Source organism: Prunus persica, chromosome G1 (assembly GCF_000346465.2).
Source record: "Prunus persica cultivar Lovell chromosome G1, Prunus_persica_NCBIv2, whole genome shotgun sequence".
In the NCBI taxonomy this organism is placed as follows: Eukaryota; Viridiplantae; Streptophyta; class Magnoliopsida; order Rosales; family Rosaceae; genus Prunus; species Prunus persica.
In genome coordinates this window covers 34,916,786-34,933,892 of record NC_034009.1, presented here as the reverse complement: position 1 = coordinate 34,933,892, position 17,107 = coordinate 34,916,786, and the positions used below count along the sequence as shown (strand labels likewise).

At 38.5% G+C, this 17,107-nt stretch overlaps 3 protein-coding genes and 1 long non-coding RNA gene across 5 annotated transcripts; 1 reads left to right on the top strand and 3 right to left on the bottom strand.

Moving 5' to 3' along the window:
• Window positions 751-4,052, bottom strand: LOC18791760 (U-box domain-containing protein 4). 2 transcript variants are annotated; one of them, XR_002269891.1, is made up of 3 exons: window positions 3,214-4,052; window positions 1,702-2,690; window positions 751-1,035 (listed from the first exon to the last, which is right to left on the bottom strand). XR_002269891.1 is itself a non-coding variant. In XM_007227655.2 (2 exons), the coding sequence occupies exons 1-2, from the start codon at window positions 3,834-3,836 to the stop codon at window positions 1,760-1,762; spliced, it is 1,554 nt and encodes a 517-aa protein (XP_007227717.2). In that variant the 5' UTR covers window positions 3,837-4,009; the 3' UTR covers window positions 1,585-1,759. The 2 variants fall into 2 exon arrangements, 1 of the variants encoding a protein (XP_007227717.2); XM_007227655.2 differs by lacking the exon at window positions 751-1,035 and having other exon boundaries at window positions 1,585-2,690; window positions 3,214-4,009.
• LOC18790314 (chaperone protein ClpB4, mitochondrial) lies at window positions 6,536-11,537 on the bottom strand. Its single transcript, XM_007225305.2, has 10 exons — window positions 10,872-11,537; window positions 10,556-10,774; window positions 10,217-10,454; window positions 9,928-10,123; window positions 9,540-9,594; window positions 9,241-9,391; window positions 8,855-9,163; window positions 8,159-8,424; window positions 7,153-8,082; window positions 6,536-7,023 (listed from the first exon to the last, which is right to left on the bottom strand). Exons 1-10 carry the CDS (start codon window positions 11,145-11,147, stop codon window positions 6,712-6,714), a joined length of 2,952 nt encoding a protein of 983 aa, XP_007225367.1. The 5' UTR covers window positions 11,148-11,537; the 3' UTR covers window positions 6,536-6,711.
• Window positions 11,663-13,955, bottom strand: LOC18792723 (probable signal peptidase complex subunit 2). Its single transcript, XM_020563986.1, has 5 exons — window positions 13,784-13,955; window positions 13,405-13,556; window positions 12,895-12,976; window positions 12,134-12,273; window positions 11,663-12,025 (listed from the first exon to the last, which is right to left on the bottom strand). Exons 1-5 carry the CDS (start codon window positions 13,943-13,945, stop codon window positions 11,929-11,931), a joined length of 633 nt encoding a protein of 210 aa, XP_020419575.1. The 5' UTR covers window positions 13,946-13,955; the 3' UTR covers window positions 11,663-11,928.
• Window positions 15,692-16,595, top strand: LOC18789009. Its single transcript, XR_002269811.1, has 3 exons — window positions 15,692-15,843; window positions 15,930-16,121; window positions 16,522-16,595. It is a non-coding gene; the product is annotated as an uncharacterized LOC18789009 (long non-coding RNA).

Here is a 17,107-nt window from a genome sequence, read left to right as displayed (position 1 = left end):
TTTTTTTTTGGGTCTGAATATATTCAATAAATCTTGTGAACGGTGGAAACACAAGGCAGAAGCAAAGCAAAGACTTTTCTGCATGCATGTACCCTCCCTCATCCCCCCCCGAGATCCGAATCAATCTCAATAACAACATTGGACGGCTGCATTTAATCCGCACCTTACTTGCTTTAAAATCTCATATGTGAAAAGGCAACCTAAAATGTTTGACCTAAAAGCTACGGTTACAACTCAACTCAACAAAACCTGTTTTTACTAATCCTACACCCGAAGTCCTAAGTTTACTACACCCGAAGTCCTAAGTTTAATTTTGCCGTTCACCAATATCGCTGGTATATAAAACACAGAAGAAAAAAAACATATACTAAACTTCTGTGAACTTATTATTGCCTACAAACCTAACGGCATTGAAAATTAAATCTTGACTTACACACAGCTACACGTGCATTTGCACTTTGGTGCATAAACAATTGAATCAGACCATACTGGACTGTCCAGAAGCTGCAGGGCCTAGCCTTGGACGTACCCCACTTCCATAGTAATAAGTAAATAAAATATGATTGTATCTGAATACAAGTGGACCGAGAGTGATTAGGTTAAAAATAAAAAATACCAATGGATAATAAAAAGCATGTAGCCTTTTTAAGAAAAAAGACAGATCTCTAAATTCTATTGCACTGTAGTAAATGTTGCATCCCTCTGTGACTGTGTGTGTAGCAGAGTAAAGCAGAGTAGTAGATAGCTAAATTTACTGTACACAACCAAAATTTTGCACATTTCAAATAACAAAACAAAAGCTCCAGAGGTAAATATCAGATTCACACTACAAATATATACACACACACACACACACAGACAAGTCCAGTTACTCAATCATATAGCAAAAGATCTAAATTTACATAGATTACAAAATGCCCCATACCCCACCATGAAGTTTATGTGATAATACATGTACCTCGGTGGGGACAGAAATGTCTATGACCTTACTTAATGACGAACGGCTCAGCTTTGCTCTGGTTCTTCTCTTCAGATCTGTAAATTGTTAATAGAAATTGGTAATTAATACAATATTAAACTAATGAAGACGTGAAGGAGATTAAGACATTAATCAATTCATTAATGTTCTCATTGCCATTTGTATAATCAATTCATTAATTATTCGACTCTGTAAATTTCCAGGTGAGACTTTCAGACCAAGAATACTAAAAACAACCTCTTCCAATTCCAAAGGAAAGATTCCCAGACGGTGAAGGTCCTGAATTGTCCCTAGTTCATGCAAGGTAGAAAATGACCGACACCTCTTCCAGTAGATGCGGGTTACATTAGCAATTTTAATTGTGGGTAGGGCCAACGAGTTGGACAAAATTGTACTAATGGGTTGAAAGTGACCCTATGATTGTGGGGATGCGCAGAGCAAATATTTTATGACTAAAGCATCCCTTGTATTTTTCCATTTTTGCATTCTATGCCACTGACAAGAAATTCTCTCTAGAAATTGTGTTACGGTTTCAGCTTCTTTCATATTCAGGCCAAAACGGATAACTACGAGCAAACTGGAATTTAACCAAACAAAATTCCTGCTACTAGATTATAATTTATGATAACTATTATAAATTTTAACAAGTTAATCTACTAACAAAAGCTACAAAAGCCCAGAAGCTGGAAATATGATATAAGTATGAAAAGAAGACTACTAACTTCAGAAATTCTTCACTTCAATTCGATCTCCACATCTTTCATTGGCAGCTCTAACTCCTCAAAATGGCAAGCTCTTTGAAGTTGAACTTGAGGTGAGTGACTTGAAATGATCCGATGGGACGAAATCTTGCGGCAAATTGGCCCTCTTCACGATCCTCCTCATGTTGTTTTGCAAACTCTGTTGCACTAATTGCTTCACGGCTTTCTTCTCCTCACTCATCATGTCCTCCTCCTCTTCCAAACACTCCTTGGAACCCATGTTCGGGTTTGTAGAAGACGACGAAGAGCCACAAATGGGAGCAGAAACCGCTGCACCCATACTCCCACCAAAGCTTTGTGAAACCTGCTTTCCTTTATCCACTCTCAAACACTCCAAGATCCTTGAGGCTCTCTTCTGTGCCAATGTGCTACCCAAAAGCGTTAATTCAAGCAATGCCGATACCATTCCTGCCTCGATCATGGCTTGCCTATCCCCAAATGCCTTGTGTGCCATCACCATCAAAATGTAGGATGCCTTCTCTTGACACCCCGGCGAATCGTTCCAATTCAATGCATCGACCAATATTGGGAATGCATCCCGGACACTGCTAATTGCTTTTCGACCTTCGGGGACAGTTACCATGTTGCTTAGAATTGCAAGGATTCTTTCACTCACTTCCATGTCTCCAAGCGAATTCAGGAAAAATGGGATCAAATCAGTTTCCAATATGAACGAAATATTGGATGGGAAGATTGAAAGGTTGTAGAGAGCTCTCAAGGCATCTTGCTTAGCTTGAGGGCTACTTGTGTTGTCCAAATTCTTGAGGGTTTTAACCATGAAGGGTATGGCGCCTGAAGCTCCAATGATGGGTTTATTCAAATCCAATGCGCTTAAGCCAAGGAAATTTGCAATTATAGCTTCTGAGACTGATGGGTCTGGAGGATTTGGGGATTCAATGAGTTTAAGCATTTTGTGAACAGCCCCTGCTTGGAGAATTGCAGCCTTGTTTCTGCAAAAGGGGTGGTCCAAAAAGCATTGATAAATTTTTTTAATTCAGAAACAAATGCAACAATGGGTCAATAAAAGTGATTCAAATGCAATTAAAATGGGAATAAAGTAAATTAACAGAACGCAAAATAACAAAAAAATAGAAAATAAACTGGAGAATGCAATTAACACTATGAGATGTCCGTGACAGAGTTCATCATTTCACAAACATGCAACACTGTGAGCCTGAAGATAAGAACAGTTGGAATAAATATAAATAATTTATTTTCCAAGTGAAAAACAGTGGAAAAACTACTCGGCCTTGAAAATGACGGAAGAATAAAACATCACGGCATGAAAATGATAGAAAACAAAAACACGAATTAAAACCAAAACCAATTGCCCAATTAATCAAAGCTAAGAAGCTGATAAAACAAAAATGCATGCAAGAAGAACAATCACAGAGAGAAATTAAAACGAGAAAATGACATAAAAACAAAATTAGATCAGAGAAGGCTCAAAATCCGAAGAACGTGTTAACTCACACATCGTTGCCGATCCCGAGATTGAGCAGAGCGTAGAGCGATGCGATCTGAGCAACGACGTCGGCGGAGTCGAGCAAGGCGACGAGCGGAGGAATGACTCCGAGCATCGCCAGCGTCGCTCTGGCTTCCACATCTTCCTTGGCGAGCAATCTCACTCTGCTGGCCGCCTCTTTCCTCTTCGCCGAGTCGTCTTCGACCTGCAATTCCTTCGCCACGCGCTTCAGCTCATCCAAAGCCTCCACCTTCTTCTTGGTCATGGCGTCGTTCTCTGACTCCGAAAACTCCGCGAGGTTCAGAAGATCCGAGAGCTTCTCGGACTTCGGTTTTACCTTTTCCAGCTCTTTTTCTTTGGAGTGCGACTGTGGCGTCGTTTTTGTCGCCGTTGATCTAGTGGCAGTGGCCGGGGGAGGGGGAGGACTGGACGGAGCGACGTTGTTTTTGTCGTTGTGGTGGCGATAGCGGGAGCTGCCGCCGCAACTGACGGCGTAGAAGATTTTCCGGCGGAATGAAGCACCGGAGAAGGATGACCAGAGACGGAAGTGACCGCCTCCTCCGGCGGACGTGGTGGTGGTAGCGCGGTCTAGCACGACGGATCCGATGTCGTTTCGGTGACACTTGGCCATATTGTTTCTCTGCTCGTTTTTTAGTGAACTACATTGCACGGAAAAACGAGCCTAAATGCGAGAAAGAGAGAGAGAGAGATAGAGATAGAGTATTTGTTAATTGTAAATCTGGTTTTCTTCGTTGTTTATTTATAATGAGCTCTCAGTCCCAGACACTCTGCTTCTTACTGAACACTGACACCAGAGACACAGGGAGTGATATTTAAGGCCCTGTTTGTATCTTTCTAAATTTATCGAATTTTAAATTTTTTCACTAAAAATAATGTCATTTTCAAATTACGCAATAATAGTTTTCTACCACTATTTAAATACACCAACAGTTTTCTGCATCTTAAAAAAAAAGGTAATTTGTTAACTTAAATATTGCATTACAAGATTATCCATGACTAACCTTTTACACCACGCGTTAAAATTTAATTACGAACTTTGAATATAAAATCTACTTAAATTATAGATAATTTACGTTTTACGCCAAATAATGCTTCAATCTTTAAATGCATAATCTAGTTCAAATTATAAATAGCTAACTTTTGATGTTGCACTTTAAAATTTTACTCGGTACATTGAATCTAAAATCTATTTCAACTTATGAATAACATACATTTTACGCCACACATCAAAACTTCGTCACTTATTTTGAATCTTGAATTTACTTTAAATTATGAATGAATGACTTTTCACGACACGTATGAAAATTTAGTTCACGGCTTTGAACCTCCAACATACTCTAGCGGAGATGATATCGTTATATTTCAAATTTGTGAATTATGGAAAAGTCCTTGATCTGCTGGTGTCACACAAACAGTGCCTTTCCTTACTCTTCAAGACAATAGAACGTGCAAATTTACAACATTTTCCCTTTTGTTATTTGATCTTAAAATAAATAAATAATTTGTAGAAAGAAAAAGGCTTGTTGAGAAATGAAAAAGCCATTTCTAAAATTTGTGTGGGGGAGGGACTAGGGAGATAGAAAACTGAGAAAGGGACTTCCAAAGCAAGCCATTAGTTTTCGCATAGGGAAATGAGTAATTTTGCACCATTACTACAGTGTAGTGTACTGACACCGTCGCTACCGTCCATTGAATTATAGATGGAAGAAGCTTCGTGTGGGGCCTTCCGTGTCGTTTTGTTTGGGGTCTAGATGTGGGGTGTACGATAAGTAACGTACGGTGAGTGTATGGTATAATTGCAAAGTAGTAGTTCACGTCAAAGTGTGTGCAAAGAAAGCTTCTCTGGTTCTCTGTCTGGCTCGAATGTTGCCCAAGTCCAAGTCCAAGCAATAAAAATTTGACTTTTGGGGTTGGAGTGGGACTATTCATGGGTTCTAATTTGGGCTTAGGGTGAGACTGTTTCAGGTAATCAAACTTTTGTAATTTGGATTTCATTTCCAAAATTTATAGTTTCTTACTTTATAATCTTATCCCACTATATTGTTGAGGCATTTTCCAAAGTTTATATTGGTTTTCTAATGCATGCACGCAACAATAACTTTATTTGTGTACTCAATTAGTATTGTATTTTGGTAATCCGAATTATTATTATTTTCAAAATTTTAAGCATAAATAAAGACATCTAGTTGTGATTAAATGATTAGACGAACACTAAAATAAGTATCATTTTATTAAAGGGTTAACTGTTACTCAATTTATGCTTATATATATATATTTTTTTTTTTTTACAAAAATAATCTATGAATAAAGAGTTGAAAAATAAACAACTGATTCATTGAAATACAAAATTGTTCCTCAAATAAGTTATATAAATAGAAAATAAATAAATAAAAACCGTGCCATCTGTTATATATAGTTGACTTCAAGTGAAAAAAAGTTGGCAGATTCACACTGATCAGGTTTACACTTGAAATATAATGATTAGATAGAGAGGATGCATATTTGGTAGGTTCATAATTCATTTGGATTGTCAAAGGAGGCTATCCTAATCAAAGCATGATTAATTATTGGTTGTGAGGGTTGCATGCATATTGGTCAGTGATGATAATTGTCACATTTGATTAATCTCGTGACTAATAATGATAATTTTACGATAAGATGAGAGTGAGGATGAGTGGTGTGGGTTATGAACTGATTGAGAGCAATTGGAAAAGAAGAAGACAACAAAAACAAATGCCAATTAGACATTAAAACGACAAATTATGATATGACTTTTGCATCCTAACATAGAGTCGTTCAATTATGAGTTTAGCACTTTAACACGAAGAAAATTAGCATCCATTATTAATGAACATAGTTAAGCTTTTGCTTTGTGAATTATTATGAGTTTGTTTATGGGCACCACCTACGAAGTGTCAAGTCATACAAATTTTGGATTTTTAGTCCCAAAACATTCTCTAATTGGTAAAGACGACGACAATGATATCAGTAGTGTAGCTATAATATTTATATTGACATTTTTCATGAATGGGTCCCGTCCAGTCCAGTGATATAATTTTGATGCGATTTTGACATTTTCCCTCCATCTGTTTGTTTCCCTACAATCCTTATCCTATACTAGGATTCGAATTGTTCTTTATTCTTCTGTCACAAAACTTGATTTGGATGCAAATTTTCAATTGAATGGGACGGGATACGCATATGCTAAGGGCAATCACCCATGTCGGAAAAACCATTTTTCTTTCTTCAACTGCTCTTAACAACTTGAATTGAGACACATGCCCCTTACCCCCCCGGTAAAAAAATAACTTATTTGTTAATCTCTTGTTTGGTTAGAAATTAGAGTAGAGATTTAAACAGAACTCTCCACAATACGTAACTCAGGCAGGCACTTCTTGTCTTAACATCTGAAAGCTAAAACAAACCAACACCAACCTTTTTGTTAAGCTTTATTTACAATTCGAAGCACCGGAATCAGTCAGAGATCAGTCATTCGCAACCATGGCATCCACAGCAGACGTGTTCTCCAGTTTCTTGATGCGCAACCTCTTATGGGGAGGAAGGTCTTTGACAGATGGGGACACCTCAGCATCAACAATAAGAGAGTCTTCCTCATTGAAATCCCCTCTCAAGAATCCCATTGCAATTTCATTCTCAACCAACTGTTGTATCACCCGCTTAACTGGTCTTGCACCATAGTTTGGATCAAAGCCCAACGTACCCAGAAGCTCCACAGCTTCCTTTGTGTAGTAAAGATCAATTTTCTTCTGCTTCAACCTGTCTTTCAACCGGTTCATCTGCAATCGGAATGGGCATTGAAGCATTTAACCACCATCTCTAATACGACTCAGTAAGAAAGAAAAAGAAAAGAAAAAAACATTTAATTCATATCTAAAAGAATGAAAGGTGGAAGATCGATTACTCACTTGTAGCTCAACAATACTACTGATCTCTTTTGAGTCCAAAGGCTGGAAGACAATATACTCGTCAATTCGATTCATAAATTCAGGGCGGAAAGTTTGTCTCGCCAACTCAACAACTTGTCTTTTCATCACTTCATAAACTGCATCCTTGCTATCATGTGTATTACGAAGAGTTTCAAGTATGTAGTGGGAGCCCAGGTTTGAGGTCATTATCACCACACAATTGGTGAAGCTTACAGTTCTCCCTTGAGAGTCGGTGATCCTCCCATCATCCAACAATTGTAATAAAATGTTGAAGACATCATGATGTGCTTTCTCTATTTCATCAAACAGCACTACACAATAAGGTCTTCGACGAACCACTTCTGTTAACTGCCCGCCTTCTTCGTAACCGACATAACCAGGTGGTGCCCCAACCAAGCGTGAAACTGCATGTTTTTCCATGTACTCACTCATATCAATTCTGACAAGAGCATTTTCCGTGTTAAAGAGATAGCCAGCCAAAGCCTTTGCTAGCTCTGTTTTCCCACACCAGTTTGGACCCATGAACATAAAACTTGCTATTGGTCGGTTTGGGTCAGATAGGCCTGCCCTTGAACGTCGAATTGCATCAGCCACTGATTTCACAGCTATATCCTGACCAACCACCCTCTTATGAAGAACCTGTTCTAGCATAACTAGCTTGTCTCTTTCTGATTGTTGAAGGTTTGACAAGGGTATACCAGTCCATTTGCTTACAATTTCAGCAATATCAAGATCGGTGACTTCTTCTCGAAGCAAAGCATTTCCCGACTTCTGATACTCAGCAAGGTTTTTCTCTGCCTGTTCTAACTGGCGTTGTAGGGATGTTAGAGTTCCATATTTGAGCTCTGCAGCACGATTTAGGTCATAGTCACGTTCAGCAGCTTCCATCTCTTGGTTTACTCTATCAATCTACGAAAATTAGAAACATATGAATCAGCAAAAGAAGGGATGAGGAAACTTGCCAACAACAATAATGGAGGAATACCTCTTCTTTAACTGATCGTATCCGAGTCATGAGAGCCTTCTCATGATCCCATTGTTCGGTTAATTCTTTTTGTTTCTGCTTAAGCAATGCCAGATCATTTTCCAGTTTGCTTAACCTTTCTTTCGATGATTTATCAGTGTCATTTTGGACAGACAGCTTCTCCATCTCCAACTTCAACACAGCTCTGTCTACCTCATCCAATTCAGTGGGCTTAGAAGTGATCTCCATCTTCAGCTTTGCAGCAGCTTCATCAACGAGATCAATGGCTGAAACAGAGAAGGTAAGTTACAAAACTCATAGTTGACGAAAAAGAAAACACAAGAATTTAATGGTAAGAGTCTTCAAGGGTGTGGGTGTGACTAAGCTTTTCATTTTTTTCATTTTTATAGAATCAGATATCCTAGTCCAAAACTAAACATGAAGACAAATTCACAAGAGGGAACCATAAAGAAAATTCTAGTTCTTCCATCCCTTCTTTTCTTTATTACGTTGGCTCCAAGCCCTCTATTTGTATTGGTTGAAATCCACCCAATGGAAGTTTCCAAAAAAATGAGTGCATCTTATTCCTGTACTTGCAAGATCTATCAAACACAAATTAACACAAATTATATTTTGAGAAAACAAATCCCACCACCCCTCCTCATCCCCTCCTGCCACCCTAAAAAAAGAGCCCTATAAGGTGGAAATTATTATTACCTTTGTCAGGCAAAAAACGTTCTGTAATGTATCTGTCAGAAAGAACAGCTGCAGAAACAAGGGCACTATCTGATATTTTCACACCATGATGCAGCTCATAGCGCTCACGCAAGCCACGAAGAATGGATATTGTGTCTTCAACAGACGGCTGGCCACAAAATACTTGTTGAAATCTACGCTCAAGTGCAGGATCCTTCTCAATGTATTTTCTGTACTCATTTAATGTAGTTGCTCCTATACAACGAAGCTCACCTCTCCCAAGCATTGGCTTCAACAAGTTCCCAGCATCCATTGCACCACTTGTAGCCCCTACAAGAATCATTAACAAGGGCATCAGGAGAAAACACAACAGACCCACAATAAAAAGACACTAGTTTTGCACAAACCTGCTCCTACAACAGTATGAATCTCATCAATGAATAATATAATCTGTCCATTTGAAGCAGTAACTTCCTTCAACACAGCTTTCAACCTTTCCTCAAAATCCCCACGAAACTTGGCACCAGCAACCAATGAACCCATATCTAAGGAAATCAACTGTAGAATAGAAGACAAAATGCAAAACTATGTATAAATTTGAAGATCAAGGAAAAAATATTTTGAAACCAAGGTTTTGTTTCTACATAAAACTATTATTGTCTTATAATTTTTAAAATTGATAATTAAAACTAAAACGAATGACTACCTTTCTATTCAATAGCGGTTCTGGAACATCCCCACGCACAATTCGTTGAGCTAATCTGCAGATCATACAAAAGTTATAGTAAAACAATACAACAGAAGAATGCATAGGATGCATAATGAATAATCTGGCAATTTATGCCACCAGGCAAATTGTTCAACATCAGTCTTTATGTGACAAAAGCAATGCTTGAGAATACCAGAACATCTGGTTGGTTGATTGAATAAACTTACTTCCTAAAGTGTTACGGTAGTGCCCAGAAGGCATGTAAGGGATGCATCAAGCCAACGAATTTACTCATATAAATTAAATAAACTAAGGCATATATCTTAGAACTTTTTGAAACAGTCATAACAAAGTACAGCAAAGCAATGCACTTGAATGAACATACCCTTCAGCAATTGCAGTTTTTCCCACACCAGGCTCACCAATAATAACAGGATTGTTTTTCGTTCTCCTGGACAATATCTGGATACACCGTCGTATTTCATCATCTCGGCCTATAACAGGATCAAGTTTGCCACGCCTAGCGAGTTCAGTTAAGTCATTCCCGTATTTATCCAAGGCCTCATATTTTCCTTCAGGATCTATACACAATATGGATTATATTAATTAAAGCATATAAAAATAGCAAATACACAGAATTCTAAAATATCAACTTAAGGTGGAGCACATCATACTTTGATCAGTGACTCTCTGACTTCCACGAACATCCTTAACAGCCTCCTTCAAATCCTTATCACTAAGCTGGAGATTTCTAAACAATTGCTGCCCAAACCGAGTATCTGACTGGAACGCCAACACAAGGTGCTCCACCGACACGAAATCATCTCCCATGTCTTTCTTCTGCCGCCGGGCATTGTCCAACACACCACTCAGATGTGAGCCCATAATAGGCCCAGAGGTGGCACCCGTCACCTGCCACAACACAATGTTCAAATTGTTCACTACCTCCTACGAACAAAGCCATTACATATTTGATATGATGCAAAATGAGATATGGGTTTTTATCAAAGCACCTTGGGTTGCTGAGCAATGAAGTTATCAGTAGCTTGAAGAACCGTGGTGTTGTCTACGCCAGCCTTGGTGAAAATTCTCCTGGCCAAACCATCCTTTTGCTCCAAAAGCGCTTTCATTAAGTGCTCAGTTTCCACAACCTGTTGCTTGCTAACTCGGGCGGCATCAACAGCACCCACAATGCCCTCCCAAGCCATTTCAGTGTACTCATTCGGATTAGCCTGATATTTCAATCAACAACAAAAATTAGCCTCCAATTCTTTTCACATAATTCAATACTTGATGAAATTAAATGAGAAAACTTTCAGAGCTTGTGACCTGAGAAGAGGTTGTGGCTGAGTAGAATTTGGGAGTGGAAGAGTGAAAGCTGCGAGTGAAGGCGGTTGCCAAATACTTGACTGAAACGACATTACTGCTCTCTGAAACGACGTTGGGGCGACAGAAGGGAGCGACGGAGCTACCGAAGGCGCGTGCGGAGGCTGCCACTGCGATTGCACGAGACTGAGAGAGAGAGTTTCTTGAGGCTTTAGAGGCGTTCAGGGACGCCAAAGCCAAAGTCGACTGGGTGAGTCTTGTGGCTCTGCGGCTCGCCATTTGACCATGAAATGAACCCAAATAATCACAAAAGCAAGCTCAATGGTTTAGGGTTTTGCTATAAAATAGTTCCTCTTCAGAGAGCGAGAGAAAAAGACCGAAGAAAACTTGGGGAAGAGGCAATAGAAGGATGTAGAAGAACCATCTGGAGGTGTCCAGTGTCGTCTAGTTTTCCTCTTTTTTTCTTTTTTTTTCATTTGCGGCGTTCGTGTGTCCCCAATATAAGTCCATCCAACGGACCCAATTATTTAAGTTGTGGGCCAATTCGATAAATTGGATCGAGTTCGAGAATGTCGGATTGAGTGAATTCTCCATGGAAAAGAGTTGTGCTTGAGTGAACCGCTATGCCCGATTGGCGGCTGGTGGCCGTTGATACATGAGAGGTCTACATTGCATCAACAATTGAAGGTTGTTAGTGCACTTGCACTTGGCATTTCCAAATCTGTAGCATCCATGCATATATAAAGGCACAAGGCCTTAAAAAGTGAAACATTCAACTTCATTAACGCCAAAAATGCCTCGGTGAAGTAAAGTATTAAAACATTACAAAGGATGGAGTCAATCTGACCCCCAGTAATTAGAAAAGTAGTCAATCTGGAGTCAAATTGAAAGGTCTACGTACAAAATAGGTTTGGAACCCCAGTGTTCATTATAAATGATGGAGTAGAGTGTCTTTCAAATTCATTGTGGCTACCAACATTTTATGCAAAAATCACAACACTTTAAAGAGTTCATTCTGTATGAGAACTGAATCAGATTGGGGTCTCCGCAAAGCCGAAATTCACTTGCTCTTCTTGGGTTCTCTTGCATAATCGTTTATCAGTCCATCTACTTCCTTCCAGAACAGGCCTTCCACCAATACTCCATCCTTGGTAAACCTGGAACAGTAGACAGAGAAGGAGAAAGTAGATCAAAATATGTTAGTGCAATCTGAAACTCCAAGATGCAATACAAACACAATTGTGAGTTGTATTGCGAGCACTTACCACTGAGTAACACTCTTCGTGAATTCCACCGGTTTGTTTGCAGATATCGATTTTGGATCCGCACTTGCTACTGTAAGTGTGTACAAGTCAGAAAATCTTGGTAATTTGGAAGACACCACCAACCCAGTGCTGAAGGCTCCCTGTACATATGAATTAGTAATGAGGAAATGGACAACGAAACAAATTCTCTAATGAAACCAATTTTCTAATGAAACCAATTTTCTAATGAAACCAAATTCCAACTTCTCTATGCTCTTCCAAATCTTAGATATGAATATTTGGCAGAATTACCAGCAACTAACAGTGCCTAGTTACTAGTGAAGAAATCAAATGACACCTAGTTTCAAATATCAGATGTACAAATTAAACATGCAAAAAAAGAAAACACTCTCATATAAGTTTCAGTATAGGTTCATATTCTGCACTGCAGGCAAATCAACCATGTGAGATCAAAATCTGGTCAGTTTTGATCATTTAGATCAAAACCTGAACAAGACTTGAGAGTTCAATTATGTCATTCACACAACCAGCCATGTTAACAAATCTAAGCCAAGCCAACACAGGCCAACCAAGGAAATATTTGAAATTTCGAGCATAAAGATACATGACAACATTCTTAATGACCACAACTTGTCTTCCTCACACAAGAGACAGCAACAGGGTAGTATTAAAATCTTAAACAAAATGTCAGTCAAACCATCTGAATTGCTTCCAAACATATATTTCGCTAACCCATTGACCAAAACAGAAAATAAGCTTACCACAGGAGGATGAGTGAACAAGATTGCATTTTTCTCCTTAGTGTATGAAACCACCTGTAATATCCCATTGACGATGATATACTTGCCAGAGTCAAGGATGAAACAGACTTGAGAGTATTATCATTTGAACACGGAACTCTTCAATTACATTCACATAGTCCTTACCAAAAATGCATTTATGAATTCTCCAAAAAACCTCTTTTAAAACCAAGCATTTCAAATAACATTTGTTTGCTGATATAACACATAAGTATGGTCTGAAATTTATGGGAAAAAAATACTTTTAAAAACACTTAAACCAACTTCACGCACTTATCGAATATGGAAATTAGAACTGGAAATCATGATAAAATAATGTTGAAAGCAAATAGCAGAACCCATTTAGCAACTGATTTTGGCTTTTCCAACATATCAAAATGCAAAAAAATCATCTTTAAGAAATACATTAGATGAAAACTGTAGGATTTATTTATTTATTTAAACTACATGTTACCCATGTAAAAAGGATATGATGCAATGCATCCAATCAGGAAGTCTCGGTTCTCTGGAAATTTCTTGTTGTAGAACTGAGCAAATAGAGCAATGATTATGACAATGGCTCCAATCAACAACTTCAAGTTACTTAACCTCGTATTCTCCACATATCCGCGGCTCTTAACAATCTACAAATCCATTACAATCGCTGATCACTCCAAACAGCCTCATAATCGACAAATTAGACGATAAAGCAGACACAAATTGATAATCGTACAATATTCAATCGAGATTTATCGAATTCCTTTATGAATTGAAGCAAATGACGGATTTCCAATGTTATCAGCTAAAGAATTTAATAACATGTTAAGATGAGAATGAGATAGATAGAAATTTAGGTTAGGGAAAGATCGACCTCGGAGACAGACTCGTCGAGAAGGTGCTTGATGGAGCTGTGATCTGACAGATTGGCCTTTTTAGGGTTTTTGCTCTTACTCTCGGCCTTCGTCTCCGACATTTCGCAAATTTTGGATTTGGACCCCTTTGTTTCGATTTTTAGGTTTATTCTGAAAGACATGCAGCATATCACTGGCTTTTTGGCTTTTGGCGCTTCGGCTGTTACTGTGACTTGAGTCTTGACATCATTGTACCTATCACAGTCTGCCACGTAGATAAAGAGAGATACACGCGGGATTTGTTTTCCATGTCACTCACTTCACTTGTTTAAGTGAGAATTCTCACTCTTCTTTTTTGGCTGCCGGGGGTGGGAGGAGGGGTTGAATTTTGCTAGCGTCAATTGTTTGTGCGTGAAAATTTTTTGGCCATTAATGCATTATAATTCTTATATATTATGATCAACAACCATTCATGTGCGTGTAGACAATTGACTGTAGCATACCTATAAAACAACGAAAGGACTTATGCAGGGGCGGACAGATTAAGGGACAAGAGGGATCGCTTGACCCTATGAACTAGTCGAAAACATGGATGTGGAGGTCTGAGCAAACTTCATGGTGAGCAGAACAACGACCCCAAGATGCACGCAAGGTGTTCGATGAAAGGCCACAAAGGCCCTGCGCTGGGTGCTACATGTTGGGCAATTTTTATTTATTTTTTAACTTCCTAACTGAAACGGCATCGTTTTGGTCCAAGAGGTTTCAAAGTTGTTTAATGACCTGGCATCAAAATGGCTTCGTTTTGAGCCAGGCTTAAATAATGAAAAACCCAAAATCCCTCCTACCTATCTTTACCGGAGTCAGCACCCAAACCCCTAAATCCCAAATTAGTTTCACAGTTTCACTCCTCCCTGAATTAACCCAACCTGAACCCCTCATTCTCACACACACCACCATCACTCTACTGCCGCCGACTACCCTTGAGTTGCTTGCCTTGCCTTGCCTCCGATCATTTCAAGTTTCAAATGAGTGGAAGAATTTATATTTTTAATGAAATTGATAAATGTAGGGTTTTTTTTTTATGGATTAGAAGAATTTATTGATATTGATTGTTATTGATATGTAGCACACATACAAGTTGTTCTTTGCTTCAGTTGAAGAACAATTTGCTCAAAATCTGGATTTTATTGTTCCTTCGTCCTTGTTCATTAGTTAAATTATTGCTCTAATTTTTAGTTGATTTATTATTATTGTTTCTAGCCTTATTATGTGTTGATGTGGTTTTTGAGATTTGTATCTGGAAATTAAAAAGATAGAAAAAGAAAAAGAAGAAGAGCTTGCTCAAAGTCTAAAAGTAGGATCTTTGAATAAATATTTTTTTAAAACAAACAATCCTTCACTTGAAAATGAATGAACAGGAAGATATGCTCTTTTTCATTTGGTTTAAATTATGTATTTGTTGTTGGGTTTTATTATTTATATGTTGTATTTGCCTTGAATTCTATTGAGGTCCAACAAAAAAGAAAAAAAGAAAAATTAGGTATTAGACATAATTTACTTTATTAATTAGTATTTGAAACATTGGGTATTTTTGTTTGGGTTTTAATACTTAGAAAAGAATTGTTATTTTGGATTAAGCCAAAGAGGAGGCCCAAATTCGTTGGGCCTGTCTAAATTATAAAGATAAAATACAATTTTACCCTTTTGTTTAAAACCATATCTCAGCCCCTCTCTTTCCCCTCTTCCTTATTCACTCCATCGACGACGACGCCCTCTCTCTCATCTTCCCTCTTCTCTCCATCGAAGATACGACGCCATCTCTTTCTCCTCTTCCTTCTTCGCTCAATCAACGATGACGACACCTATCCAATTTGTACTTTTGATCTTGCAGTCCAGGCATTGGGGAAAGTGTTGGCCTTGGATCCAAAGAAAATGATGGATTCATAGCTACTGATATTGAACGCTCATCACTTATTTTATGTGGTAAAGCGTTCTCAGATTCAAATACAACTAAAGAAGCACTAGCTGCCTTGTCTGGGCCTGTTATATTTGCAAGAGGAGGCCTTCCATTATCTGCAAGGTACAGTTCTCTGTTCTTTTGTTGAGCATTGTCGTTTTTATTTGTATGGCATGGGTGATTTACACTGGGAGGTTGCAAATTTTCAGGCTTTTAGTGTCTGGTGATTCTGTGGTTCTTTTATTTACACCCAAAAGGACCTTTAAGAGTTGCAGAGATCTGTTGGTGCCTTCAGATGCAGGTGTAATTCTTTCTTCTAATGGTCTGGCCTTTTTGTATCAAACTGGTGGATCAAATCTATTCAAATTGCCAGCTTCTGTATTCCTTGCATCTTCTGACAGGTAATAGAACCCTGCAGTGATAGTGAATCGTTTGAATTCTTTTTGGCATGTATAGAATAGGTTTGGCTGTGCTGGCTCAACTGTTATCCTGCGCATATCACTACACCGTGAATTGATTCTGTCTTCGAAATTGCTATTGGTTGTACGTGTCTAAAGAAAGATAATGTTAGCTGAAGTTGCAAATTTGTGTTTGACATCAACTGGAACTATTACTTTTCCTTTATGGTGTACTTTTCTTTTCTGTCAAAAGTTTTGTTTTGTTCTCGCTGTTCATTTCTGAGTATGTTGTTGCATATCAGTAATTTGTCCGAATAATCCACACTGCTTCCTTTTCCTAATGTGTCATGTGTGTTAAGAACTTGCCTTATCTTTTTCTTTTTTTCCCACTCTGTAAAAGCAGTTCTGGTGTTATCCCTTCTGTTTCAAAGCTCTCCCCTGGCCAGGCAGCTTATCACTTCTTGACTGGTTATCAGAAAGGGAAGTTCGTACCTGCATACAACAAAGGCACTTGGTCCATTGACCCGTTGGAACTAGCTAAGGCGTTTATGTCTAAGGTCAATACTAAAACTAATTGTTTCTTGAATATTATGCTTTGGTAATATCTTGTTATACATTTATCATTTATGCGAACAATTTATCTTTCTGCATGGTTCTGCAGTTGAAAGATGACCAGATCTCATCTTACCTGTTCAATGTCAATGGAATTGTATTACTATTTAAGCTTTAGTTCAGTAAAATTTTTGTGGGGGTCTTTTTTCTCCCGGCAGCTGTAAATGGGCTGGGCTGCCAGAAAAGGGAAATCACTGAAATTGCCCCCTGTGCCTGAGTTCGAAAATTAAGCCTCAAAAGCACTTCGAAAGGGCAGTAAAGCCTTAGGAAGTGTTCTGGTTACCTTCACCAACAAAAATGATGGCTGCTTACAGGTGATTTATGCTTGCTTACAGATAAAGTTTTAGCTTAGCATGAGGAGATTGTGGCATGGGAGC

Bases quoted from the DNA above. Each gene is read 5' to 3' on its own strand.
- LOC18790314 (XM_007225305.2), bottom strand. From the start codon at position 11,147: ATGGCGAGCCGCAGAGCCACAAGACTCACCCAGTCGACTTTGGCTTTG. The intron at 8,425-8,854 runs GTAATAATAATT...TCTCTGTTTCAG, and splicing joins ACGTTTTTTGCCTGACAAAG to CCATTGATCTCGTTGATGAA. The intron at 8,083-8,158 runs GTATTCCTCCAT...TAATTTTCGTAG, and splicing joins TACGATCAGTTAAAGAAGAG to ATTGATAGAGTAAACCAAGA.
- LOC18791760 (XM_007227655.2), bottom strand. From the start codon at position 3,836: ATGGCCAAGTGTCACCGAAACGACATCGGATCCGTCGTGCTAGACCGC. The intron at 2,691-3,213 runs GTGAGTTAACAC...CCCCTTTTGCAG, and splicing joins CTCGGGATCGGCAACGATGT to AAACAAGGCTGCAATTCTCC.
- LOC18792723 (XM_020563986.1), bottom strand. From the start codon at position 13,945: ATGTCTTTCAGAATAAACCTAAAAATCGAAACAAAGGGGTCCAAATCC. The intron at 12,977-13,404 runs ATATCCTTTTTA...TGACTCTGGCAA, and splicing joins CTGATTGGATGCATTGCATC to GTATATCATCGTCAATGGGA. The intron at 12,026-12,133 runs GTAAGTGCTCGC...CTACTGTTCCAG, and splicing joins ACGAAGAGTGTTACTCAGTG to GTTTACCAAGGATGGAGTAT.